This window comes from Callospermophilus lateralis, chromosome 10 (assembly GCF_048772815.1).
Source record: "Callospermophilus lateralis isolate mCalLat2 chromosome 10, mCalLat2.hap1, whole genome shotgun sequence".
Lineage (NCBI taxonomy): Eukaryota > Metazoa > Chordata > Mammalia > Rodentia > Sciuridae > Callospermophilus > Callospermophilus lateralis.
In genome coordinates, this window is record NC_135314.1 from 49,331,614 (window position 1) to 49,359,035 (window position 27,422).

Consider the following 27,422-nt stretch of genomic DNA (forward strand, 5'->3'; position numbering starts at 1 on the left):
GATGGCAAGCACTCATTGCTATGCAATGGGACTCACATCTGTAATTTTCAAGCATGTCCCTGAGGCAAGTGGTAATTTCCACATGCATATTATAAGTTTCAATTAATAAAAATGGTAAATATCTAGAGATAGAACATTGACAAAATACATTTTCAATAAATGCTGTGAAGACATTCAAGTATCTGGCTCTCTATAATACAACTCATCTGTCTTGATTTTTTTCCTGAAAGGAAAGCAGGGCTGTAAATAAAAATATTTTTAAATTGCAATTATATAGAGGTCAGCATTCACTGATTCCTCATCCTAAGAAAGAAAAAGACAAAATAATTTTCCTTGAATAAATATGTTTCTATAAGGATACTGATTCAACTTGTGCTTCTCAATCTCCCCCGTTGGAGGGGAAGGGCTTATCTACATATTAATGACCCAGAGACTAAACAGTAACCCACCGCCCCTCCTGACATACCTCCTCTACTCAAATGTAAGAAGACAAGAGGTATTTCAGCAGAGAGCCTCCTCAATCCTCTTTACAGGTTTCTCCAACCCAACACCACAAAATAGTGTTCTGACCACTATCTCCATGACAGAAGACTGGTTCCAACTGACCCCTCTTCTTATCTACCAGAATGAATTCTGACAAGTAAGGAAATAAATCAATCTTCCCAAAGTAAGGAGCAAGAACCCCAGGGGTGAGGCTCCACACGGTACTTTACAGAGCTCTAGAGTGGGATTTAGGAGACACAAGGTGAGTCCACTTAGCTGTTTCTTGTGTGGCCTGAGCATTTCTATTCTCTCTTATGACCCTTCACCTCTGATCCCATACAACTTTACTCACAGTTTGTATAGGTGGGCTGCCTGAATGGTTTTCCTTTAGAGAATATAAAAGCCACAATGATACAGTTGATTGTTCCCAAGAACCATATAGTAGTGTTCTCAAAACTTGTAAAGGCACTATTACTTCCAACTTTTTCAGGAACAGTTGGAGAAATGTTTAACTTTGAGATGCTTTGATTTTGTGCTGTGCAGGCACTGAAAGAGAACAAAAACAGATAATGAAGTAAGGTGACAAGCCCTATGAAGTACTTGTAATCCATGAGACTCCATGCCAGACAATGTCCAGAGCAGGCTCTCAGCACTTCTATAATTACTTATGCTTGGTTAAATAATTAGAAGAAATAAACTCACAATGATAGACCTACATGTTGGAAGGATGGATTGCTTGATGGATGGATGGTTAGATAGATTGATCAATCAATAGATGATAGATTCAACTGGCTATTTATTCATCAAATTGTGCACCCACTGTGTAGATTAAAAGTACACAGGAAAGAGATGAGCAAGTCATGATTCTTCCTTGAGTGGCTTAAGATCTCTGAACATTTATAAGTCCGTTGACCATATAATTTATCACTGAACAGGGAAAGTTTTGAAAGTAAAAATTGTAATAATTTCCCTGGGACATGAAGTAATGGCGGGCAGCTTAAACGGAGGCAGACCGAGCAAACTATGGTCTATGGCCATCCAGATGGTCATATTTGTATTATCACACAGTATAGAGAAGAGACAATGAATGATACCTTCAAACTTTGCTACAGAGAAGAAACAACTGCTAGAAATTTACCCAAAGCACTTAAGGAAAGCAAGATCATTGGCAGGTTGAAAACTCATTCGCTTCCTTTCATATTGGTCAGATTATGTTTGACAGAAATTAGAATGTAAGAAGCTGGAATTGAGGCTGTGATCATACCTGTGCAATTCCATAGAATACCAAGGCTGTTTCTGAACCAGGATGAAGCCAACAATATGCATGGCCAGGCTGAGAAGAATGTTGAGAATGACAGAAAGCAGCAGAGGTGGGGAGATCAGCCGTCCCGCAGGTCTGAAGGGCACCAGCTTGGGGTAGGCACCGTTCAGATTCACTACAAAATAAAGCCAAGTTTTATACTTATGAGCACAGGAGAATGTTGTATTCTTGATGAGAAGGATGGAGTGACTCCTTTGGCCCACACATGTGAGGAAATGAACAAATTGAACGACAAGTGTGTGTTCCCTCACAAACTGAGGGAACAAAGCAATGAATGGATTCAAATTCAAGTCAGACGAGAAATTCTTAAAAGAGCAAGATGACATTGTTTTGCCTATTAAGTAGGCAAAGGCTATGTATTAAATTATAGGTAAGGGAGTGATGAAGTACACCTTCTCAGGAAGTGCTTGTGGGAACACAAATTGATGCCAAAGTTTTGCAGAACCATTTGGCAATAAATAAGAAAAGATAGGAAAATGTTCATGACTTTTAACAGACTTACTCCACTTCTGGAAATTCATTCTATATTAAAAGAAAATAATTTTTTAAAAAAATGTGGAAAGAGGTTCATCACAATAACATCTACAATAAATTGTGGTACATCTATGCAATGGAGCAACACACAGTGACTATAAGTAATGTTCCAAAATATTTACAACAAATGAGGAATGATACCAGCAAAATGTTGGAGTAGGCAGCTCCAAGCTCCCATCTTTCCAGAAAAACAAAATAATAACTTAGAAACTTTCAGAACCAACTTTGCCAGAACTCTGAAAAGCAATAAATTTATAGCAATAAGGCAAACACCAATGAATTAAGAAAAAGGCAACTTTAAAATAGTGAGGCAATTTTGTGGCATTTTTTTTTTCTTGCAGGTGCCTCATTCCCTCATCAGCTCAGGGGCCATCTGAAGATACTAACTAACCCTGGGTCCTCAATGTGGTTCTCTGGTCCCTGGTTACAGAGGGGGCACAGCAGACTTCTTCCCAAATTCTTATGTATGTCTGTTCTACCTGTCTGGGAGCTACCTGAAGAATACATTGATGCAAGGCACTCACCTCCATTTCACCTAGTGAGGAACTCAGGCAAAAAGAAGGATACATTGCTTGGAAACACTATAAACTAACAATCCAGAATTGCCTGGAGCAAAAGATTACAGCTGAAATATACAATGCTCACTTAAAACAGGGAGGAAGGGCTAAGAAAACTTTCTTTGAGAAACCAGGGCATTTATAAGTGCCCCCCAAAAGTATTTGAATGTATCACAAAATATAGAAAGTCACGTATCAAGGATAAGGGGCATGCTCAGAGAAGACACTAGACATTCAGCTCTCCATGAACTCTGGACGCAGTGCAAACCTGGCTACATGATGAATAAGCACCCCAGCACAAAACCAATATGAAAAAGCCAGGAAATGTGTTTTTGTTAAAAACAGTTAATTTTTCCTTAACTCCTAGAGGTCAAGGAAAAATCTATCAAAATACTAGCTAAACAAAAGCTAAAGGAACAAAGATTTTGGTGGCTACACATGACACCTGATATTGTCTTCACAGAAATAGTTTAGGAAAGTCACTAAATAAATGAACTATTACAACTTTCAACAGATAGCAAAACCAAAGAATATCAAGCCCTAGGGAGTGAGGAAAATCTGCTTTCTAATATTATTCAAAGAACAAAATAGATTGAGGGAAATCATCACTCAATGTATGTGAAGAAACACATATATTAGACCTATGAGGCAAAAACTTTATTATTATTAGGTACTAGGGATTGAATCCAGGGGTGCTTTACCACTGAGCTACATCCCCAACCCTTTTTCACTTTGAGATAGGGTCTTGCTAAGTTGCTTAGGGCTTTGCAGAGTTGCTGATGCTGACTTCAACTTGACATCCTCCAGCTTCAGCCTTCCAAGTTGCTGGGATTATAGGCGTATGCCACCACCCAGCTTAGACAAACACAATACAACAACTGTCTTAAATATGTCTCAAAGAACAAAAAGAAATGATGGAGAAACAAATAAATAAAATCAGGAAAACTATATGTAAATAAAATGAGAATGTCTATTAATAAAGATATAGAAATTATTAAAAGGAGCCAAAAGAATTCCTAGAGTTGAAAAGTACAATTAGTGAAAAATTCATTTCATGGGTTCAATGGCCAATTTGGACAGGCAGAAGAGAAAAATTAGTGATCTTGAAGACAGAGCAGTTGAATTGATTCTGTTTGAATTGATTGTTCTGTTTGGAGGACAGAAAAGAAAAAAGAATAAAGAAGAAGTGAACAGAGTCCAAAAAACATGTAGATCAAGGTCAACTAGACTAACATAGCACACACTGTGGGAGTCTCAGAAGGAGAAGACAGAGGCAGAAAGAATATTTGAAGAAATAATGCAGAAAACTTGAAAGCTTTGATAAGTCATCAATCTGCACTTTCTATAAGCTCAAAGAATTATAATAGGTTAGACCCAAAGAGTCACACTAAAATTTAAAATTAAACTGTAAAAAGTCAAAGATAAGGAAAGAATTTCTCATCATTCACAAAGGATCTTTAGTAAGATTAATTACTAGCTTCTCATTAGAAAGCATTTAGGCCAGAAGTCAACAGAATATTATATTTAATGATGAAAGAAAAAAATCCCTGTTGACCAAGAATTCCATATCTGGAAAACTTATCTTTCAAAAATGAGGGAGAAATTAATATATTCTCATATAAACAAAAACTAAATTGGTTTCTTATTACTAAACTTACCTAGAAAGAAATGCTAATGGGCTCAAATTGAAATGAAGGGACTTTAGACAGTAACTCAAATGTGTATGAAAAAATAGCCATCTCCAGCAAAGGTAACCATAACAGCAATATAAAAATGGATATTGCTGTAATATTGGCTTATATTCCACCTTTTATTCCTACATTATTTAAAAGACATGAATAAAAGTGATTATATATCTATTATAACAGATAAAGATGTAATTTGTAACATGAACAACATAAAAGAGGAAGACAGCTAGAAAAAGGCAGAGATTTTGTATGTTAAACAACTAATTCAAGCTAGATTATCATAAATTTAGGATGTTACCTATAATCTCCATGGTTGTATATCATGTAATGAAAAACCTACATCTAGCATGATAGTCAAAGATGATAGACTGAAATTCTTCCCTAAGATCACAAACAAGACAAGGATGTCCACTTTCAACACTTCCATCCAACAATGTACTGAAAGTTCAACTCAGAGAAATTAGACAAATAAATAAATGAGATCATCTAAATTGAAAAGAAACAAAACTATATTTGCAAATGACAAATCCTATATATTGAAAATTCCAAAAAATATACATGGAAACTACTAGAGTAAATAAAAGAATTTTAGCAATGTTTTTGGGTATAAAATCAGTACATAAAAAGCAGTGTGTCTCTATACATCTCCAACGAAAAATTCCAAAAGAAATTAGGAAAAAATTCCATCTTAAATAGCTTCAGAGAGGTAGAGGGGTGGGGGGGGGGGGAGAGAGAAAGAGAAAAAGAGATGAGAAAGGGGTGGGGAGAGAGAAAGAAAGAAAGGGTGGGGGAAGGCCGGTGGCCACTGGGGATATGGCTCAGGGGCCACTGCCTTCCACCAAAAAACACCACAACCCAGAATTCAAATTCATGAATGATGCAGTAGATCAGAGAAACGTTGATGAAAATGGAAAAAGAGATTATTAGAGGATTACTATCAAACCCTTGAGAAGGTAGGAATAAGTAAGATTGAAAGCCTATGTGGAGCCACTATCACTTATTAAGAAGGTCCCAATTCCAGAACACCATCAGCACTGAATGCCAGTGAAGAGGTGGAGCAGTAGGAACTCCCACCCGCTGCTGGTGGAAAGGCAATAGGGCACAGCTACTGTGGAAGACAACCTGGGGGTCTCCTACAAAACCGACATGCTCTTACCATTTGATTCCGCTACACTCCTGGGTGTGTATACAACAAAGCCGAAAACTTGTGTTCACACTAAAACCTGCACACAAATATTCATACTAGCTTTATTCATAATTGCCCAAACTTAAAGCAGTCAAGATGTCATTCAGCAGGTGAGGAGATAAGTAAACTGTGGCACACAGATAATGGATTATTATTCAGTCCCCCAAAGAGATGAGCTATCTAGCTATGAAAAGACATGGAGGAAACTCACATGCACATTACCAAGTGAAAGAAGCCAGTCTAAAAAGGCTACATCCTGCATAGTTCAAACTATATGCCATTCTGAAAAAGGTATGACTATGGAGAAAGGAAAATGATCACAGTGGTTGTGGGGAGTTTGGGGGAGGGGAGGAAGATAAACAGGCTGAGCACAGAGGATTTCAGAGCAGTGAAAAATCTGTATGATATCACTTTGAATTTTATCACAAATGATTCATACACATTATTTTACGTATTTTCAAACTCACAGAATGTATAAGACCAAGAATGAACCCCAATGTAAACTAAGGGCTTGGGGTGAATAAGATGGTCAATGCAGATCTATCAGTTGCAACAAATGTATCACTCTGGGGTAAGGGGCATCTTGATAATAGGAGAAGCTGTGCATGTGTAGGGGGAGGGGATGAGAGAGAAATCTCTGTCCCTTCCTCTTAATTTTTCTGTGAATCTAAAATAGCTCTAGTAAAAATAAAGTCATAAAATTTTTTTTTAATTTCCTATGCAGGGAAACTGGGGAGACAATTCATATATTCATCAGAAGGTGGGAGGCAGGCATAGTATACTGGCAAGATTACTTTGAAGCTCCATTATAAATGCCGAAAGGCTAAGATTTGGAGATCAGAAATATAAAAAGCCACTTAGCATCCATCTGTTGGGCACATTCCAATTATAACTACACCTAAAAGCTCACTGATGTCAGTGTTCCCAATTCTCAAGGTGCTTCTTTTATTTTTAAATGTTTACTGACCATTTATGGAAACTATATTTTGCAGAAAACTAAAATAACCAGCTTTTCCTTTGCAACACTTTTTCAATATGAAAATGAGGATAGTATATTCTCCCCCTGCCCCCCCCCACTCTGTCCCTGAATCCCCCATCTTTGGGAATATGTCACACATCACTGCTATACTGGGAAGGAAGTTTTTAAAGTATCTCTTACTTGTTACACCAATCAGAGTTGTAATGGCCAAATCTTGGAATAGAAACTGGTAGTTTGACAGGCTGTTTGTCTCCTGAAAATGAAAAGAAAAGCCAACTTAAAAAGTTGTGACCTTTTGGATGAAGTCTGGCATGAGCTGAGATCATTTTCTCACTGCAACACAGAATTTTTCAGGGAGATTACCAAGGAGATGGTGAGGCTGGGGTCTGAGTGGGTTAGTGAGCACTGGTCTGGGAAGTGCTTGGAGCCAAGTCTGTGAGACCCTCCCCAAAAGGAAGCATGTGTCCTGTGCTTTCTGGGCTGTATGTTAGTATTACCCTGTGTTGAAATAACATCTCCCTCTACTAGACCCAATCTGGACTTTGGTCTGGCACAATAAAAACATGCATCTCCAACAGTTTCAAATGACAAATGTGTGGTGATCTTACATGAATTTTATTGATGGAAATGAGGATAACTAAACCACAATTTGCATCCTTGGGTATTGTCAGATAAAATGTTAGAAAATCCTAATAAAGCACATTAATACTTAAAAAAAAAAAAAAACAAGTGCTCAAGTCTTGCAGATTTGGGGGAACTTCCTTCCTTGTTCTCCATCCCTAGTGGAAAGGGGATTATAGGGTACTGTGTTTAATTCTACTTTTGAATATAATGAGTTGAGATTTCAAAATAGGGCTGTCTATAAATAGCCCATCTTTCTCTAGTTACTTATCAGTGAGTAGTAACAGGTATAGATAACTCAAAATCAACAAAACTGAAATCTTTGACCTAGAAGGGGTAAGAAATAAAGATGACTCTAGATATGTTTAGCACAAATGAAATTCCTTTTCTTGGTATTAGTGTTAAGAATAAGCTCATGTGTTGAACTCACAAAAAAAATAGTCATGTCTATTCTCCTTTTACATCTTGTCAAATAATAAAAGTCATCACAAAATATTTGTATCTTTGTATGATATTGCAATTTTCAAAACCCTATATTCCTGGAACCAGAGGTATGCCAGTTTATACTAACTCTTGAAAGTCAATTGCTAAATTTTCATAAATGTTATAAGCAAGTTGTTAAACACAATCAACCAAAAAACTTGAGTTATATGAATGTACCACTAAACAAATTATACTAAAAACGAAATTCAGAATTTCTTAATTCTTCCTACATGTTCCTATTCCCTATGCTCTAAGGATATTTATGACTCTTGGATCTATCTGGTGCATACACATCTCTTGCCCATTCCACACTAGGCAGATATCAAAACTGGCTATGGAGAGTAGTACCTGAACCACTGAAATTGGCAAACTTTAATAGTCAGGATAAGCCAGTTAGTAAGCACTACACCAAAGCAGAAAATAATCTCCTGAATGAATGGCACATCAGAGTAGAGCCACACAGGAATCAAGAAGATAAAAATCTGGTCTAAGCAGGTGACAGTAACATGAGACTAAAAGTGATATATTCAGTCCTGGTGTTTCTCTACGACTAGATAAAACAGTTTCTATCTCAGAGCCAAAGAATTGATACCAACAACTCCTCCTGTGCACATATGTCTATTTCTGATGTATTTTAAGAAACCTTGATGATATTTTTAGAGGGGCTCTTGATGCTCTGATGTCCTATTTGCACTCTTTCTTGAAGGGGCATTGCAAATCGAGAGTGCATCACCCCTTGTTTTGGTTCTCATCAACCAAGAGACTGGGTCCCAAGTCATACCCAGTAGAGCAGGAGAACGCCAACATACTGAATCATGCTGTACAGAGCCATGTACTTAAACATGCAAAACGAGGTCACAAGAGCTGCTCGTCCTTCCCTGTGTAAGGAAAACAATGAAAGAGGAAGAAAATGAAGTCAGGAAGAAATTAGGTCAGTTATTCTGTGCTGTTCAGCTGAGCTCAGGAGAAAAAAAAAAAATCAGACATCTGATTTTACCATTTTGTGTCTAACAGACTAGTCAGCCTTGAGACTGAGGGACCTGGCTCAGGATTCTGCATGACTAGATGTTGAGGAAAGCCTAATTCCAGGCTGATATCTGGAGGCCTTGACCTGGCAATGGGGCCCAGACTTATATCTACTCTTGTTCCTTCTGCAGGCAGTGGCTAAGCTCCTGACCTCAGAATCAGGGGATCTGGGAGCTAGTCTCACACCTCATACAAGATATTTGTATCTTTGTATGATATTCCAATTTTCAAAGTCCTGTGTTAGTGGAACCAGAGGTATGCTGGTTTATACTAACTCTTGAAAGTCAATTGTTAAATTTTCAGGAATGTTATAAGCAAGTTGTTAAACATAATCAATAAAAAATACTTGAATTATATAAATGTACCACTAAATAAATTATACTAAAAACAAAGTTGATAAATACTCAAAATACTATGCGCTAATGTGATCTGATTTGGAAGGTGATTTCTCTTGTCTCAGTTTCTTCCTCTGGGAAGAGACAGAAATAAAATTTCAGGTTTGGGATCCATTTTCATGCAGGACCTTAAGGAAGTTGGCAAACATTTGATTCAAATTTCATTTTGGCAGTCTCAACTTTTTCTAAAACAATATGCGCACTCAAATTACTCATATGTCAAATTTAAACAGAGTAGACGCAATGAGCATACTTCTTTGTGTTATTGTTGACTGAGTAAACACTACATAGTTAAAGCATGAAACAAATGACTCATGAAATGCTATTTCTGTTTCATTTGGGAGGAAGAATAAGGTTTTAATTTACTTATGATCAGAACCATTTCTTGGGATGCTAAGACTTGACTCTCAAAACAGTTTTTTTTTTTTTTTTTTTTTAATGTATCAGGATTTTTCTACTGTCCTTTTCTTTGCCCCAAAGGTAGTTTCTTCTAATTCCTCACCTCCTTGGAAAAGTTTTGCCAAGCCACCTTCTGGAACTGTCCAGTTCTCCTCCCCAACCACCTTCTTTCACATCGTTCTTTTTGTTTCCTTGACAGTATTTATCAATATCGGTTAAGTATTATCTGATCCTGGTGCTAAGTCCCCACTCAATAAATATTTGCCAAATAAATGAATAAATATAATTTTTAAATGGAATAATCTGGTCAGATTATTAATTTAATATGGTAAAAGTATAATATTTGTAGATAAAAAGAACCCATCTAAATAAATTCAATTCTAAAACAATCTGTGACTCTATATGGCTATGCGACCTTGAGCATTTCAGTTAGGCCCAGGTTCTCTGAGTCTCAAGTTCTTTCTTTGTAAAAGAAATAATTGCCATTCCTTTATCTCCAGGGTGTGTGATGTGTAAGATAGTGTGGGTGCTGAAGCCCCTTTTAAACTATCAACACATGCTAGTTATAATCATCAAGAGTGAGTATACTGCTATTGCTACCATTCAAACAAAATGCCACAGAATTACATATTCTGGGAAAAGAAAAATAAAACAACAAGGAAAATTTTAGTGGGAGCAAAGATAAGTATAGATTTTGAAAGGCAAGGATGGAAAAGGTACCCAAAGCAGCACAATGAGGCAAAAGGGAAGGAAGGTAAGTGTATGACTTTAACCTCCCACTATAAAACATCTAAGAAGATACATATTAAAAATAAGAGGGCCAGACACAGTGGCACACTGTAGTCCCAGCACTCAGGAGGCTGAGGCAGGAGGATCACAAGTTTGAGGCCAGCCTGGGCAACTTTGGGATACCCTGTCTCAAAATAAATTAAAAAAAAAAAAAAAAAAGAAAAAGGAACTGGGGTGTAGTCAGTGGTAAAGTACCATTGGATTCAATCCCCAATAATTAATAGATAGATAGATAGATAGATAGATAGATAGATAGATAGATAGATAGAGAAAGGCTAATTTATACATTTTCAAAGCAGTTACAAGTTCCAAATTTCAACACTTTGAAAATAATCCAATCAACAGCTTCCATTGGAAATGGTGTTTTTCTTCCATTGTCATTCATAACTTCTGCTCAGTCTGTTAGACAGAGGCTATGTTTGCATTTTTGCGTGACTCTCTCCACACATGGGGATGCTGGTCTTTCCCAGGCAGAACAATGTTATCTGTACTCAAATTCAAAAGAGAGAAGATGACATAGGGGTATTTGCCTACTTACTTGATAAGGTGAGGGACGCACTCAATGTTTGGAGTCTTGGAAGTGAAAGGTGAGGCCACAGATGCCTCCTGCTCTGACAGAGAGATGCCCACATGAGCCATTTTCAAGGCCTGAAAGCAAAGAGTCAGCTTTTGACCCGTGAGGACACACACACATTTCTCCTGATGACACGGAAGAAAAGGCCAGTCAAGCCCACCACAAGGTAACTTGGGTCTCAGCCCTAATCAGAAGTCGACCAGACTTTACCCTGCCAGTACTTAAGAAAGAGATGGCATTGAGGCTCCTTGCCAAAGATGTGGCACCTTCAGAACCAAGTTGTGCCTTCTTTATCCTATACTGACCTCTGAGTCATGGTGTGGCTCTGGTCAAGACCCTCCCAGATCCTCGCCAGCAGTTTATCCATCATGAGAAATATAAAGGGTATATATATATATATATCCCAGCAGGTACCGTCTCTAAAGAGCTCCAGGTGCATATTATTGAGAGATTATGGCCACCCACTGGCAGCTACTTACCCCACAGTCATTGGCTCCATCTCCGCACATACCTACAAAGTAACTAAAAGGGAATCATGTGAAATGGTAGAAGAAGATCAAAGCTATCTTACCAGCTAATTTCTCTAATTAAGAAAAACAAAGTGTCCATGATTACTTAGGGCTTAACTTTATCATTTATTCTAAAGGAGTTTCCCTAAGGGTCTATTAGAAGTAAAGTGTAACTGAGCAGTTTACATAATGGATGATGAAACCCAACACATCATTTCTGACTCCACGTGTTTCATGGAGACACTGTACTTCACTGCTTGTGGAGCAGCCTTCCTGGTTGAAAACTGGGGGTGTACATGACCCCATGATGAGATGTCAGAACATTGGTAGGGCGGGCACAAGATTCAAAACCAGAAGATCTAGAGTTGGGCCTGGGCATCCTACCATCCTGCATCATCATTTCTCTCCTCTGCAAAGTGTTCTGAGTGTGAAATGAAGTGCTATCAGGAAAGTGCCTGATGAGCTCCCAAGTGATAAGCAGGTTTTAGCTGCTGCACTGCTCACGCTAAATCCACCCGGTTCTCAGTCACTCACTAAAACATGATGTGCCAGACCCAGAAGTGGAAGAAAGAAAGCACGTCCCCAGTTCAGGATGGCTTTTTGAGGCTGGACAAACACTTCTCTCTGGAAGTGTTGAAAAAGAGTATGGAGAGTCAGCTTCTTAAATGACAAGCACTATAAGAGCTTTCACAAAGTAGCTGCACTTTTCTCTTGCCTTCCTGTAAGTACTAGATACCTCTGGGTTTAAACCATGTAGGGAAGATAGGGCTTTGTAAATTGAGTAGGTTTCCTAAGGACTGAATCAGGTGAGTAGGACGTGCTCTAGCATGGTTACTCCATGAGGTCCATGAACAGGAAATACAGGGTCCCGGATGATGGGCTCTCTATGTGAACTTTTTATTCTGACTAGAAATGGAGAGTCTTTGTGTTTTTTTTCTGATTTGGGATGGAAAGGATGCTTTAGCATAAGAATATTTTAATGTTGGGGGTGGGTTATATGAATCCCTGATCATACAAATCTCCCTAGATCATAACAATAGCTTATAAAAATAAAGTCTAAATTCCCATTGTACTGTCAGGAGTTGAGCTTAAGTCAGTCTTTCAGTCTTATTTCTCTCCATACCTTTTCATGCTCCTTACATTCTAGTACAGTGGCTCTCAATTTGGGGTACAAAAATTGACTCCCATGAGTTTTGAAAAAATACAAATGTCCAAACCCTGTGTGAGCAACTATACCCAAATCTCTGAACCGTGCGGTGCTGATGTTGCTATTTTTTTCAAAGCTCCCTCAGCCAATGACTGTCATGTGAAGCCAGAATAAAAATCACTGTCCTAGCGAAACTGAGCAGCTCTCTGTATCTCTCACACTCCCCCAGCCCTTACTCTAAAGCCTCCATGTAGTTCATGCCACCTGAATAGGCAAAGAACCTACTCCAGTTTCTGAAATTCTTCCACCAGACTGGATTTCTGCCCAGGAGACATTCTTGCAAAGATGGTCCCATTGATCAGTATCTGTAAAGAATCCCAAAGCAAAATGTTTTATCATGTTGGCTGGTCATACATGAAATAAATGATACCACTCAGAACACTGAGTGATGTTTGTTTCCAAGGAATTCTTTTTTGGAATTTTAATACAGACATTGAGATTTTTTGTCATCTGGTAAATGACAGTAGAGACAAAATATCAGTAAAGATGGTAGCTTAATAAGATATTTTATGAAAATCATGACTTATAGGAATTCAACCCAGCTGCCATGAAAAATGAGGTCCTGAAATATCTTGAACTTGCTGGAACCTTGAACTAGCAAAGTCTGAGAAATTGCAGCTTAGCAAAAGGTCAGGACTCCAGGAGAAGAAAAAGAAGCAACTGCTTCTTAGAAAATTGGTCAGAACAGGCAGAAAAGAAACTGATGATGAAATGATGATTATTTGTGGTCTTGGATTTAATCATGCTGCCTAGGCTTTACCAATTATGAAACTCAGCTGCTATCCCAAACCTAATTTGAGCTATGGATTACGATCGGTTGAGGGCATAAAAACCTGTATGTACCAGCTCTGTCCACTTAAGTTTGTTTCCACAAAGTCTAAATTCTTCTGTGTTAGATCTATGTGTTTCTTGTTCTTCTCTGCAGTAAGCTCAACTCAACATCCCTCAAGATCTTTATTCTTTGGCAGGTAAGTTATCTGCTCTTATTATAAGCACATTCTTCATAAGAAAAGCTTGAGGTTAATCAACTTTAGCATATAGGCTCTATCAAAAACTTAATGGAGTTCTTTTATTCTTGATCTGCTTTACAGTACAATTGCAGGATTTCCACTATACTGTGAGATGCCCCTCCCCCTGACACACACATATTGTGGCAATATAATGACAGCAACCTAAAATCAGTTCTTATGATTTAAAATATCACTCACACTTCAATCCGATAGATGGAGGAAAACCTACTTATCAAGTTTATTTATTTTAATTATAATAAGAAACAAGACCACAGTAACCTTTGCAGAAATATCTCTCTCTTATGATATGTAAAAGTAACTAGGTATATATATCTTACTTATTTCGAAGTTTAAAGTGGTTTAGGACCATGCTATGTGAGGTCATCAGCATCATTGCAGATGGAGTATTACACTCTAAGAACCCACCTTTGGCAGTAGGCTGCTGAAATGTTGAGTTATAACATGGAAGGATTTTCCACTTAGGGCAAAATGATAACTTCCTTCTCTGCCATTATCAGAGACTTCTTCCCTGATGTTAATGTAATTGTCCTGCAAAATGAGATACAGTTATTTCACATTCTTCCACCTGCTAGAGTGCTTGGGACCACAAGCACTTTAGAGAGAGGGAATGAAGACAGATGAGGGTCTCTCTTTAAAAGTCACACTCCAGTCCTGATTCCTCAGAGAAGTACTTTTCTCTTTGCTAGATCCATCTTCGCACATCACAGCCACCAGTGAACAGGAGAATAACACTTACTCATGTCCTCTTCTCATCCTGATTTGATCTCAGTGAGTCCCAGGGAAGAGCACATTTCACACATTTCAAGTGTAAAATACAAAAGCCCTGCAGCTTAACAAATCTCTCCCTGAAGTGAGCGCTTACTATTTTTTTTTCCTTACAGAATTAATATTGTTTCACAAGGACACAATGGAAATATTGCTGGCAAGACTGAAGATAAATGAATGAAATTTTGTATTGTCTCCCCTGAGGATGTAGTCTGATTTTCCAATGCACACGGTAGTGTCTCTCTCAGGGACTGAATCCCCTTTGAACCCAATGGGGTGGCAGACAAGCAAAGGGAAAAATAAGACATTAGATTCACAGCTCTGCTGACTGTATGCTCTTTCATACAAATCCAACAAGTTTTTTTTTTTAAGTATAAAAGATGAATTGTTTCCAGCACTCAGGAAAGCCCATACCTTACAGCACAGAAGAAACAGTGGGGAAAACTGATATAATTGGATTCATTGAACTGCATATTTGTTAGACACCTGGGGAAGTCGGTGAACTCTAGGTCACTCTGACACTCTGCCCAACAGAGCTGTCCATCACCAACATCATGAGACAAGTCAGGATATGTGGCCCGTCTGTTTTGAGGTATACCTGACTCCCATATGAAACATGTTTCTTCTCTTCTACTAATTTCCAAGATATCGATGCTGATGAGGACCCAGTGGTCTCATTTGCCTCGATGAGAATGACTTTTTGGCTTTCAGAAACCATCCCAGACTTTCTGGCCACTGTTACTGCAGTCTGAAGATTGTCGCCTAGAAGAAAAATTGAGCGTTCTAAGAAGAAGTTGAAGAGATAGAACCAACTCATGAGAACCGGGAAAGCCAAGCTGAGGAGTTCAGTCCTTATTTATGGGTATAGAGGAACATTTCTAAGGTGTTTTCTAGATCTAACCTGTAATTTCATGACCCCTTTTCTGGTTCTGGCTCTTTTTCATCAGGTTACTCCATCACCTACCAGTATGTTTTTGCCAGAGGGTAGGAAGGAAAAATAATAATAAACAAAATTAAAATCTATTTCTCTCATTTGTTAAGGGCTTTGCAGACATTTAGGGAAACCCTGCCATTTTAATATTGAATCTGGTGGCTCCACTTCTAACCAGGATGAATTAAACCCACTACAATCTCTCTCTCCCTTTCTTATAACTAAAAGCACTGAATACAACCCAAAAAGTACCCAATGGCCACAGAGGCTGAGGCAGGAGGATCGTGAGTTCAAAGCCAGCCTCAGCAACTTAGCAAGGCCCTGAGCAACTCAGCAAGACCCTGTCTCTAAATAAAATACAACAAAAGGCTATAGATGTTGCTCAATGGTTAAGCACTCCTGGGTTCAATCCCTGGTACCTTCCCCCCACCAAAAAAGTAACTGCCCAAGGACTCTAAAGAAGAAAGCAAGCAGACTGTGGGAATCAAACTGAAGAAGCAATCTAGAAGGGGTGAGTTTCTCAGCTTTTTTTGTCTTTCCTTTTATGTGTTTGATTTGAACCTTGGCTCTAGTCCCAGAGAAATTCAAGCAGCAAAAACTCCAAGAGAAACCCAGTCGTTCTGGTCAGAGAAGACAGAAAAGGGGTCATCTGGAGAGTATGAAGAGAATTCTGGAAAGAAAAGAGCTGGAAAGGAGGAACTAATTCAGATTTGGGTTCAACCCAGAGTGGGCCTGGGTGAAGCAGACCCAAAGAAATTTCAGGAATTGGAGTATAATATAAATCACCCTCCCATTTGACATAACAATCCTTGAATGGGACAGAACCAAACATCATAGCAAAAGATTGACTATCCAAGCAAATGTTAGAAGTATCATCTGCAACGGGCAAGACAGAACTTTGGATCTAGGATTCAAAGTCTCACAACATAATATTCAAGATATTCAGGATACTCAACATACTAAAACCCGGAAAATCTGACCAATTATCAATTTTAAAAAAAGTTGCCAATTGCTTGATGACTCAGATGTTGAAATAACCAGTTTTAAGGAGTTATGATAGGCCTCCTTTATGTGGCAAATGTTAGTACTCACAAAACAAATGGAAAGATAGAAGTTCTCAACAAATAAATAGTAAGAAAAGGACCAAATGGGTACATTAGGATTGAAAAATACTTTGCCTGATTTTTTTTAATATATATTCATCCTGGAACAAAAAAAAAAAAAAAAAAAAAATTACCGGACGTGCTTGAAAGAAGAATGGAGAAAACAAGAGAAAGGGTCAGTGAACTGGAAGACAGATCCATAGTAATTATACAGTCTACAGAAGATAAAAAGGCTTTTTTAAAAATGAAGAAACTCAAGGATATGGAAAGGACTCCCATTCACATTGGTAAAGTCTGAGAAAGAGATTGGCACAAAAAAAAAATATTGGGAGAAATAATAGCAGAAAACTTTCCAAATATGGTGAAAGACTTAGATTTACAGATTGAAAAAGTTGAGTGAAAGTCAAACAGGATGAACTCAGTGAGAACAACATCCAGACACAGAAGACTCAAAGTGCTAAAAGTTAAAGAAAAAAGCAGTTGAACAACAACAACAACCAAAAACGCATTATAGATAAGAAAGCAATGATTCAAACTACCCCAGATTTCTCATCAAAAACCATGGAGGCAGGAAGACAGTGGAATTACATCTTTAAAGTACTTTGAGAAAAGGAAATGTCAACTTGACTCCTACAGTTAATGAAAATATCTCTCAGCAATAAAGGAAAAATAAAAATATTCTAAGATGAAAGAAAACTCAGATAATTGATTGCCAACAGACATATTCAAAAAGAAGGTTTACAAGAAATTCTTTAGACTGAAAGGAAGTGGCACCAGAGGTTAATTTGTATTAAGAACTAAAAACATAGCAACAGAAATGATAGTTTGAGTAAACATAAAATCTAATTTTTTTCATCATGTATGTTTTTTAACTCTCTATCCCGGAAGATAAAGACTAGAACACTGTCCAGTGGATGTTTTTTATGGATGTCAAAGTTATGACAACCATACAAAAACAGGGGCAAGGACATTCTTGGTTGTAAGCCTTCTTGAAATAATAAGTATGAATATTGTGATTCCTAGAGCAACTGCTAAGAAATAATATAATATCTGATGGGTTAATAATAATTCTAGCACAGTATTTAGGAGGATCCTCAAAAGAGCTGAGCTTGTGGGAAGGAGCTGTAGTAACTGAGATGGGAAGGTCCTGTGGAGTCCTGATGGCTGAAAGACACTCCGCTCCCCACTGCCAGAAGCCTCAGCAGGGTGACCACAGCCCTCCACCTGACAGCACAGGCCAATTTTGCCTCCACCACCTCTGAGAGATCCACTGTGTGGATGGACAGCCCAGGCCTAACCATCATCACCAGACAAAGAAATCTAAGAACTTATAACAATCTAAGAGTTCCCAGAAGTTAGATAGGAAAGATCAGGCAGAACCACCAGACCTCATGACTGGTGAGGAACATCAGCCACTGGGGATCATGAAACCTGCATGAAAACAATGAGAGCACAGAGGGTGGCCAAATGCAGCACTAAGAAATAAAACAAAACAAAGGTTTTCTAGAGCCACATCCAACCCAAAATATCTTTCTTGACAACTTACTATGTGACTTAAAGGAGATAAGGATCATTGTTGAGACCTGTACTATGATTTGGAAAAATTGGGTGCCCCTCAACAACAACAAAAAAATCTTAGAGCACAAAGCAAAATTATTAAAATATGGCAATCAAAAGAATAAAGAAACTGAAAGAATAAATTCAGGAGACCTGTTTTGTGAATAATAGAAATTCTAAGACAGAGAACAAAGGCTATAATCAAATGAACCATACAGCATACTCATGGAACAGGAAGAAAAATTTAAAGTGATCTCTATGTTCCAAATTAAACTAATTACAATATATATGTAAATTTATATATATGTGTATGTGTGCATATGTATATGCATGTACACACATACATGCACACACACATAGGCATACATTTCTAAATTGCAAAGTTAAAGAAAAAAGATTACATGAAGAAAAGAAAAAGTGGCCGCAAAATGGACTGGCATTATACTTTTATAATATCAAAAGTCAGAAGGCAAAATACCAAGTAAAAAAGTTCAAATAGTACTTACATAAAGATAGTTAAGAAAAAAGAACTTTGACTCATGCCTCTGTCAGGAACAAAAATCTTATCCAGGATATGTAAGAAATCAGAGAGCATTTCACCCCTTGATCCCATCCAAAGAGGAAAAGATTGTAAACATGGAAGGAAAGAAACAGAGCCAAAATTTTAATGTGAGGTTAAAAGGAATTGAAGAGAAAGGGTGGAGAGTGATGCACTCTGATTTGTACATTAATGGCTGTGAATAGATTATGAAAACAAGTACGTGAGTGCTAAATAAAGATTTTTAAACAGAAGGATTCAGAGAAAGGCTCATAAGTAGTGAACCAACTCAGCAGCACCTAAAATTGGATTGAGGCCACAAGAGGAGAAAGCTAAAGTAGCCAAAGTGCCTTGGGCTGCTGGAGCTAGAATAGTTCTGGATATAAAGGCAGCAGTCCAGGGTCCCCAGCTTTTGATTTGGGCTCAGGAGCACTGGGTGGGGGGAGTAAGTGCTTTGGTGGGAAATATTGTGTCTCAGTGACACAGGTCAAAGAATTAAAAGCATCTGACTATGAGAGCAGAGAAAGGGAAGATAGCACATTCTTAGAAACACAAATTCTTTAGGAAATCAGTTGTTCACCATTAGCCTCTTTCACCATTAAAAAATTATGGCACCCACTGAAAAGCGTTCCCTAAGAAAGTTGACGCATTTATCTTTTTTTTTTTTTTTTTTTTTTTTTAAGAGAGAGTGAGAGAGGGGAAGGAGAGAGAGAGAGAGAGAGAGAATTTTTTTAATATTTATTTTTTAGTTTTCGGCAGATACAACATCTTTCTTTGTATGGTGCTGAGGATCGAGCCCGGGCCGCACACATGCCAGGCGAGCGCACTACCGCTTGAGCCACATCCCCAGCCCTGACGCATTTATCTTGAGCGATCATTTCTTGGTGCTCCCTTGATTTTGGTATCTGGATTTGGGATTAGGAGTAGAAAGGACAGCATTTTCTTTTTATCTCCAGAATATGAACGTTGTTATTGATAGGGCTTTAACACAGTTTAGAGACCACCTTGATGATGCATTCTTCTTCTCCTAACCTGAACAATGAAACTCATCTTTGCATGGCTCACATCTTCTTGCCATTGAAATCTTATTTTAAGTGCCACCACTCAGAGAAGCCTCTCTCAACTGCCTCATCTAATGCAGATGGTCAGACACAGTTTACCATATTGCACTGTTTTGTATGCCTCAAAACATTGGTTACAGCATTTGCTAGGTGACTGCAAATGCTATCGTCATTTTCTGTCATCCTGCTAGGATGGAAACTTGGTGAAGGCCACAGCTTTGACTTTGTGTTGCCATCTTCAACTTCCAGTCCTGTCTCTGCCCAGCATGGGCCATCAACAACATTTGCTAAGTGAGTCAATCCCTGTCTATTTGTACATCGAGTTCTCTCGTTTTTACTGCACATTCTATACCTGTGATCATTACTGTCCTTATCCGGGCTGAGATGAGCTCTTCCAAGACAGGTTTTGTCTCTTCCTTCAATCTGTTCTCCAAGATCAGTAATCCCAGAAATATCAAGTCTGATTCTACCTTCTCCCTGCATGGAAAAAAAGAATTTCATATATATATATATATACACACACACACACACACACCATACATATGTGTCTGCAAGTAATTGAGATTTCCAAGGCTCCTATCCCCCATACAAGGACAATTTTAGGAACATTCTACAGGACCAAGTATTTAGGGTTAGAGATTCAAAGACTTCCAAAATTCATTTAGACAAGACACCAGCCCTGCCTAATTCCGGCTGAAATACAAATGCAAGCAGTACCCACTAAAGCCCTCTTGCTGAGGCCACCCTTTGTATCTTAGTGCTGGGTCACACACCTGCCAGGGCCATGACCTAGAGTTAGTGATGCTCGCAGAAAACGCCTGATACCTCCGCTGGGCAACAGGGAATGGACACAGTTGCAGTCACCTGAGAGCAGGTTTTGAAGGATGGCCTTCCTTATTCTGAACTTGGCATGTAAGTGTCCATGTGATCTGGTTCCAAACTATCTTTCCAGCTTTATCTGTCATTGTATTCTTCTCCCACCCTCCCCCACCAGCCAAGTTAGACCACTCACCATGAGTAGGCTCTATACTTAGCCATCTCTAGACATTTGCAAACTATTAGAGTTTTTCTTTATTTCATGAAAAAAGTAATAGAGTCCGATGATCTGCCATTGAATCCCTTTCTATATTCTAAGTCTTAACTCACATGCTACTCCCTCATTAAGATTTCTCCAGATAGCTAGGTGTGGTGGCACATTCCTTAATCCCAGAGGCTTGGGAGGCTGAGGGAGGAGGTTCTCAAGTTTAAAGCCAGCCTCATCAAACTTAGCGAGACCCTAAGTAACTTAGCAAGACTTTGTCTCAAAATAAAAAAATAAAAAAAAGTTTGGAGATGTGGCTCAGTGATTAAGTGCCCCTGGTTAACAATAAATAAATAAATAAATGAAAATTTTTAAAAAATAAAAGATTTCTTCAGGTGGAAATAATTGCTCACAAAGCATTTTGCCGTTTTGCTTCTTCCTCAGTTTATCTGGCTTGTATTTGCCCATTTATTATCATTCTTGACCTTTTGATCTGTCTCTACTCCCTGAAGGCAAGGCCATGTGAGTCAATGCTGTGTTCAATCTTTCCATTTGGTGCCCCCATATAGAAAGATGCTCTGATACCTGTTGTGACTTTGTTTGGCAACATAGGAAACTTCATTTCCTTTTTCAAGGTTCCTACTGTGATCTCAGGCAGTGTGTTAGGCCCATTGGCATTTATTGAGCATCTAATAAGTGAAGTAATAGGAGGATCAAGGAGAAAGACTGAGAAAATATGTAGAGACTAGATGGTAGCCCCTGAATCTAGAGATACACCCTCAACCAGAGGGGAGAACTAGAACTGACCACCTTGTTTATATGTCACAGTACAGATGACAGTACAGGGAGCCAGAGTGTGATCATTTATAGGTGGAGTGTGTAGAGCCTTCTGGAAGAGGTGTTATTTGAGCTTGTTCTTGAAGGATAACTTAATCGATTCCTGATTCTTGTGACCCTCATCCTCAGGCCTCAGGCTTTAGATATTTTCAGAGATGACATGACAGGAGCCAACCACAAGGTGCCCTATTAGGCCAAGAAAAGAGCTGCAGGGGAAAACACCTGACAGAGCCTACGGCCCTCTTTAATACTGGTATTTCCAGTTTCTCTGGCATATAAACCCTTCATAGGGTTCAACTGCACAACCACCAGGAGACTGGAGTCCTCATCACTGCCTTCCTGTGTGACTGTGAGTAGGTCACCCTGCCCAGTTTGTGTCAGGATTTCCAAGGTCTCTGCTAACTCTTGACATTCCATTAGTCTTCCTTTCCTGAGGATTCAATTGGAGGCAAGAAATGAAAAGGAGTAATCCCTTGAGGAGTCTCAAACTCTGCACCTTAGAATAGCAGGCTTTTCCTGCTTCCTAGGCAGACATTATACCTCCATCTGAAGCTTCTAAAACTAACAAAGAATGATGGATTTCAGAAAAAGGGAGAATTGTCATCCTCATGATTATGCTTCACATTCTTAAAATCTATGTGACTTCTAAAGGAAGAAATATGAATAAAGGGGCCAATTAAGTTCAAAGAGATTATGATAGTGCTGAAATCACCCTGAGTAACCACAAACACACATAGCAAAATTAAAATAAATAAATAAACAAACAAATAAATATCAGAAAGCATGTTCTGTTTCAATCAGGGATCAGCAAAAGATAAGCCAATTCAAGTAACTTTGAGCATATACAGTGGTGATATGATGTTAAGACAAGAGAGACAAATTAACAAGTTAACAACCTATGATCAGATCTTGTAAGTAAATTCACATATAATCCCCACCAGACTTTGAAAGTTAGAATTTAGAATGTCAATTCTTTTGTTAATGACATAACCAATACCTACTGCTCACGTGTTCCCCAGTGAGGTCTGGGTACTTGTACAAGTCTCCAAATCATGAATCTATAGCTTATGAGCATGCAAATACTTATTGTTATGGTTTGGATGTGAGGTATCCCGCAAAAGCTCACATGTGAGACAATGCAAGAAAGTTCAGAGGAGAAATAATTGGGTTGTGAAAGTCTTAACCCAATCAGTGAATTAATCCCCTGATAGGTATTAACTGAGTGGTAACTGAATGGTAGGGTGTGGCTGGAGGAGGTAGGAATTGAGGGCAGAGCTTTAGGGTATGTATTTGTATCTGGCAAATGGAGACCTCTCTCTCTCTCTCTCTCTCTCTCTCTCTCTCTCTCTCTCTCTGCTTCCTGACCACCACGTGAGCTCCTTCCCTCTGTCACACTCTTTTGCCATGATGTCCTGCCTCACCTTGAGTCCAGAGGAATGGAGCCAGCTGTCATAGACTAAGACCTCTGAAACCATGAGCCCTTAAATAAATTTTCCCCCTCTCCAATTTTTCTTTAGTCAAAGCACTGAAATAGCTGACCAAAACACCTATTATAACAGTCAAAAGTAGCAGAAACATGGTAGCCAGAATCTTGCTATAACCCTGAAAATGGCTCTCAGGAAACTAAGTACCATTTCCAATTCTGCATATCCTTTTCCTGGACCCAAGTTTTCTCTTCTTCAAAATGTGCCATCCAATTTCAAAGTTCGCTTTTAGATCTCTGACTTGAAAGACCTGGAACTGAGTTGATTAGATTACAAAAATATCTAGAGGTGTTATAGCCAAAGTTACATTAAGCTGGCTCCACAGGGAGTGTCCCGATAGGCTCAGGAATCCAATGTTCAATAACTTCAAATGAATCACCTCCCCCTCTGGGCTTCTTTGCCCATTCACAAAATTAGAGGGTTGGTCACATCAGTCTTCTCAGCAGGGACACAACTGCCTCTAGAAGATATTTTGGAAAAATTTTTGGCAAGTATGAAATATTTTTGTGATGGCTAATGCATAAAGAATTAGGCCATGTCCCAAGTAGCTTTGATAACTTAACTAAATATCCATGGACATCTAAAAAATTGCATTTTTCCTAAGTCAATTTAGACTTACACTGTTTATTATACTACTATATTACTGTATAGCATACTATACTATTATTGATAGATAATATTCCTCTATTTGACAATCATAATTTTTATTATACTTCCCCTAGTTATGGTTTCCATATAAACAAAAAAAATATGTTTGTGCCCTATTGAATTTTGTGGAAGTGTAACAACTATATAAATGGGGAGATTATATTATCTTTTAGAAGTTTTATCAAGTGTTATTTGACAAATCACAGAATCACCTCACTGACAGCAAGACTGAGGTATTCAGACTATACCATGTACCAGGCCTGTGTCCATCTGCATTTAAAGCTCTCGAAATCTCGAGAATTCTGTACACAGATGCAAGCAACTTCTTTGTGTTGTTTTAGCAGGGTCAGTTTAGCATTTACTGAACCATTCCTTTTTGTGGTACATTATTTTTGCTTTTATTTTTAACTTTATAGGAGGATATTATGTTTATACAAAGAAAATGTACAAATAATGTTACATATAAATTTTATTTTATCATATTAAAGGAAAAGTTTTGAGCTAAACTAGAAAGACTTGGGTATGATAACACTGAAAATGAATATATAAAACCTTTCAAATTTAAAATCCTAAATAACCAAATGAGCATTGATCATCTCCATACTGGTATAGCTAGTAGTGGCTGATATATACTATTGGGATTGGTATTGAAGTTAAAAACCATAGCATAAAACACTGGAAAATAAAATTGTAACAAATAAAGTTGAAATTATAAATATTGAATCCATTTTAGCTACTGAGTATCTTTATTTTAATGTATGCATAATCATAACTTTCTTTAGTATGACCCCATTGGAAACATTTTGTTTTGTTTTTCTGCAAACATTTCCAGGATTATGTAAATCTATATTATATTTATTTGTTTCATTAAGCTGTGTGTTTTTTATTAAGAATTTTTTTTTCAGGCAAACGTTATGTTTCATTACTTCCAACCAATCCACTGATTGTAATTTCAACAACAGGGGCATGACCACAATTTCAAACCTGAAAGGCTGGTTATATTCATATGTGGTTTCACAGAGCCATAAAATCGCATTATCTTTCACATTTTATACGGCTATTTCTCACAAATTATTCCAGTCAGTGTTCATATCTGCTTTGTGATTTCAGCAAAACAGGGTGACCATACACCTGTTTGCCAATGTTCAGAGACACTTCAAGCACAAAAATTGAGCAAGCTATGTTGCTGCATCCACCACCCAGAACCCCTCAGTCCCATCTCAGGCTGGTGCATTTTCCCACCAAACCGTCCTTCTTTATCAAAATCTTTCCCCTTTACCTTGTCAAGGAGGTTGTGTGGTGATCAGTTTCCAGCTTCTTGTAGGCCAGTGCTATGACCCGGAACCCCTGTGTCGTGTAAATCTGAAGTTCACTAACAAAACTAGTTGGGACTGTTCAGAAAACAACACAGGATTAGTATGCAATATTTACTTAGCTGCTACTAGTAGAGAAATTCTTGACAGCTCTTACCCAAGAAAACACAATTCTAAAATGTCATACAAACAAGTCAGTGAAAATCATAAATATAACTCTAGTGCCACAATTGACTTCGCAGCATCCAGTGAAGCAGAAATGGAGTGGAAGCATTTGAAAAAGGATAGAGAATGGGTAGAATTTTTTCTCTCTCCAGTTTTAATCAATAAATATTTTTTGAGAGTCTGCTATGTGCCTGGCATTGGCTATGTAGAGATTACAATGCAAGTTCTGCTCTAAGGACTTCTGTCGAATCGGGTAAAAGCTAGTATGTTAGCAGTATAACCATAGGAGATCCTTGCTGCGATCCTAGTGAGTGCAGCATGTTACACGCACACTTAGTGGAACATATGCCTGACTGGGTGGATGTGGGCAGTGCAGGAAAGCACTTTTTTGCTTTTGAGGGAGCACCATGTGCCCCGGGCAGGAAGCATGAGACTGCAAGCCTTGTGTAGTTGGCTCAGCTCAGAGGAAGCACAGGATGTGAGGAGAGGAATGAGTGTATCTGGAAAGTTCAACAGTGTCAGATCATGAAGGTCTTATATATGATCCTAAAGGAATTTAAGGATATAGTAAAATCTTGAGAAGCTGCCAAATGAAAATATATATAGTGGCCACACAGTGGTAATGGGTGAGTCAGAGAAAGGGAGACTGGAGGCAGGGGACAAAAATTCATCAACTATTGAACTGATGAGGGATGAAGCGGGTCTGAACGGATACACTGATGAGACCATGGATTAGCAACAGACAAGATTGAGACCCTGAGGGAGAGGGAGGGAGAGAAATGACTCCTAAATAGGGGTTGATGGGTGATACCATTACCTAAAATGGAAAACTGGGAAATATAAGAAGTAAGAGATACAAGCTTGATTTTGTCGTTGAATTTGGAGTGCCAATGAGTCAGCCAATTGGTGCTGACCAATGACAGGAAATTGTATTCCAGATCACGTGTTTGGGGCATACTTGGCTGGAAAGACAGACTTGCCTGCTATAATCCAAGTCTATTACTAACCTGTCTCAGGTTGGCAAAAGCCTGCCACCCTCTCTGGTGCACCTTTCATGAACGCCAGTCGGTCACCTCCCATCTCTTGGACAATGACTGTCATCCTCTGCAGTGCTGATGAGAAGGGGAACTGATGGAGAATTGCAATTCCTTCCACTGGGACCTGGTGGAGGAATGGGGAAGAGAGGGACATCTAACTACTGGGAATCAACTACGTCTCCCTCAATCCTCATTTTAGCAAAGAGGAAGTGTCCCACTTTTCACACCTGAAATTCAAAGACGCATCTGTGAGCTTTCAACAATTGTGGGTCAAAAGGGAGTTTCCCTAGGAATTTGGGTGTTGTAGGGTGAACAACACGCAAGGCTTACCTGGCTGGCTGTTTTGCAGGGCTTAACTACCATGGCATATGCCGGCACTCCCTTGATGTGGAAATCATCCCCAGAAACAGCCATTTCCTATTTCACAAACAAGATATTTCATTGTAGAGATTTATGTGTACATTGTTCATCCACTGGTACTATGTTCAAACCCTTCTCTTGAGCAAATCTTCAGACCACCTCAGTGTTCACTGTGTCTCCTCCCTCTGCGAGATGGAGACAAAACAGACCTATTCCACCACAGCAAAAAAAAAACAAAAAAAAAAACTGCATTGGAAATGCTACTGAACTTGAAGGGCAGACGTTCTGAATTATTCATGCAATTTATCCTGCTTTCTCTGTTGGAGTATGCCATATAAAGGCTCATTCTTTATTTCGGAAGAGCTTAACTTGAAAATAGTGAGCACTAATAGCCAGGCTTATTCTGTGTGAAGCAGGCTCCTTGTTGTCTTGCTTTTCCTGGAGTGCATGATGGACTCTGCTGTCCCCCCTCTGTCTAATATGGACTGATGGTCCTCCAGACGGGGCAGAACAGGGCAGGGACTGTGATGGATGTGGTTAATGTTCAGTAATTGCCATAATAATGACTCTAAGCTATAATCAAAGGAACTTTTTACCTGAAGATATCAAAGTGCTTTGTAATCATCTCATTTAGTGGCTGAAAAAGATATGGAAACAGTAATCCAGGAAGGATGAAGGATTGGCAAAGTTACATCAGACTGCTACAGAATCATGCTCTACTAGAGTTCGAAAGAAGCTAAAGATTGTTTCTTTCAGTGGTGCTCACAGGGCCTGGAGCAGCAAGCAGTTGTGGATGAGGTTTTCTTAATCTCCTCCTTTA

General features: G+C 38.6%; 1 protein-coding gene across 1 annotated transcript in view; it reads right to left on the minus strand.

Moving 5' to 3' along the window:
* Window positions 1-27,422, minus strand: part of Atp13a4 (ATPase 13A4) — a 124,541-nt gene that overhangs the window by 8,988 nt on the left and 88,131 nt on the right. Inside the window, exons 20-32 of the mRNA XM_077110334.1 lie at window positions 26,573-26,659; window positions 26,213-26,366; window positions 25,007-25,118; window positions 20,090-20,214; window positions 15,146-15,309; window positions 14,188-14,310; window positions 12,977-13,056; window positions 11,515-11,557; window positions 11,000-11,109; window positions 8,634-8,730; window positions 6,929-7,001; window positions 1,748-1,919; window positions 836-1,029 (exon numbers count right to left, since the gene is read on the minus strand). Of these exons, the coding sequence (XP_076966449.1) occupies window positions 836-1,029; window positions 1,748-1,919; window positions 6,929-7,001; window positions 8,634-8,730; window positions 11,000-11,109; window positions 11,515-11,557; window positions 12,977-13,056; window positions 14,188-14,310; window positions 15,146-15,309; window positions 20,090-20,214; window positions 25,007-25,118; window positions 26,213-26,366; window positions 26,573-26,659 (1,534 nt within the window). The remainder of the gene's footprint in view (window positions 1-835; window positions 1,030-1,747; window positions 1,920-6,928; window positions 7,002-8,633; window positions 8,731-10,999; window positions 11,110-11,514; window positions 11,558-12,976; window positions 13,057-14,187; window positions 14,311-15,145; window positions 15,310-20,089; window positions 20,215-25,006; window positions 25,119-26,212; window positions 26,367-26,572; window positions 26,660-27,422) is intronic.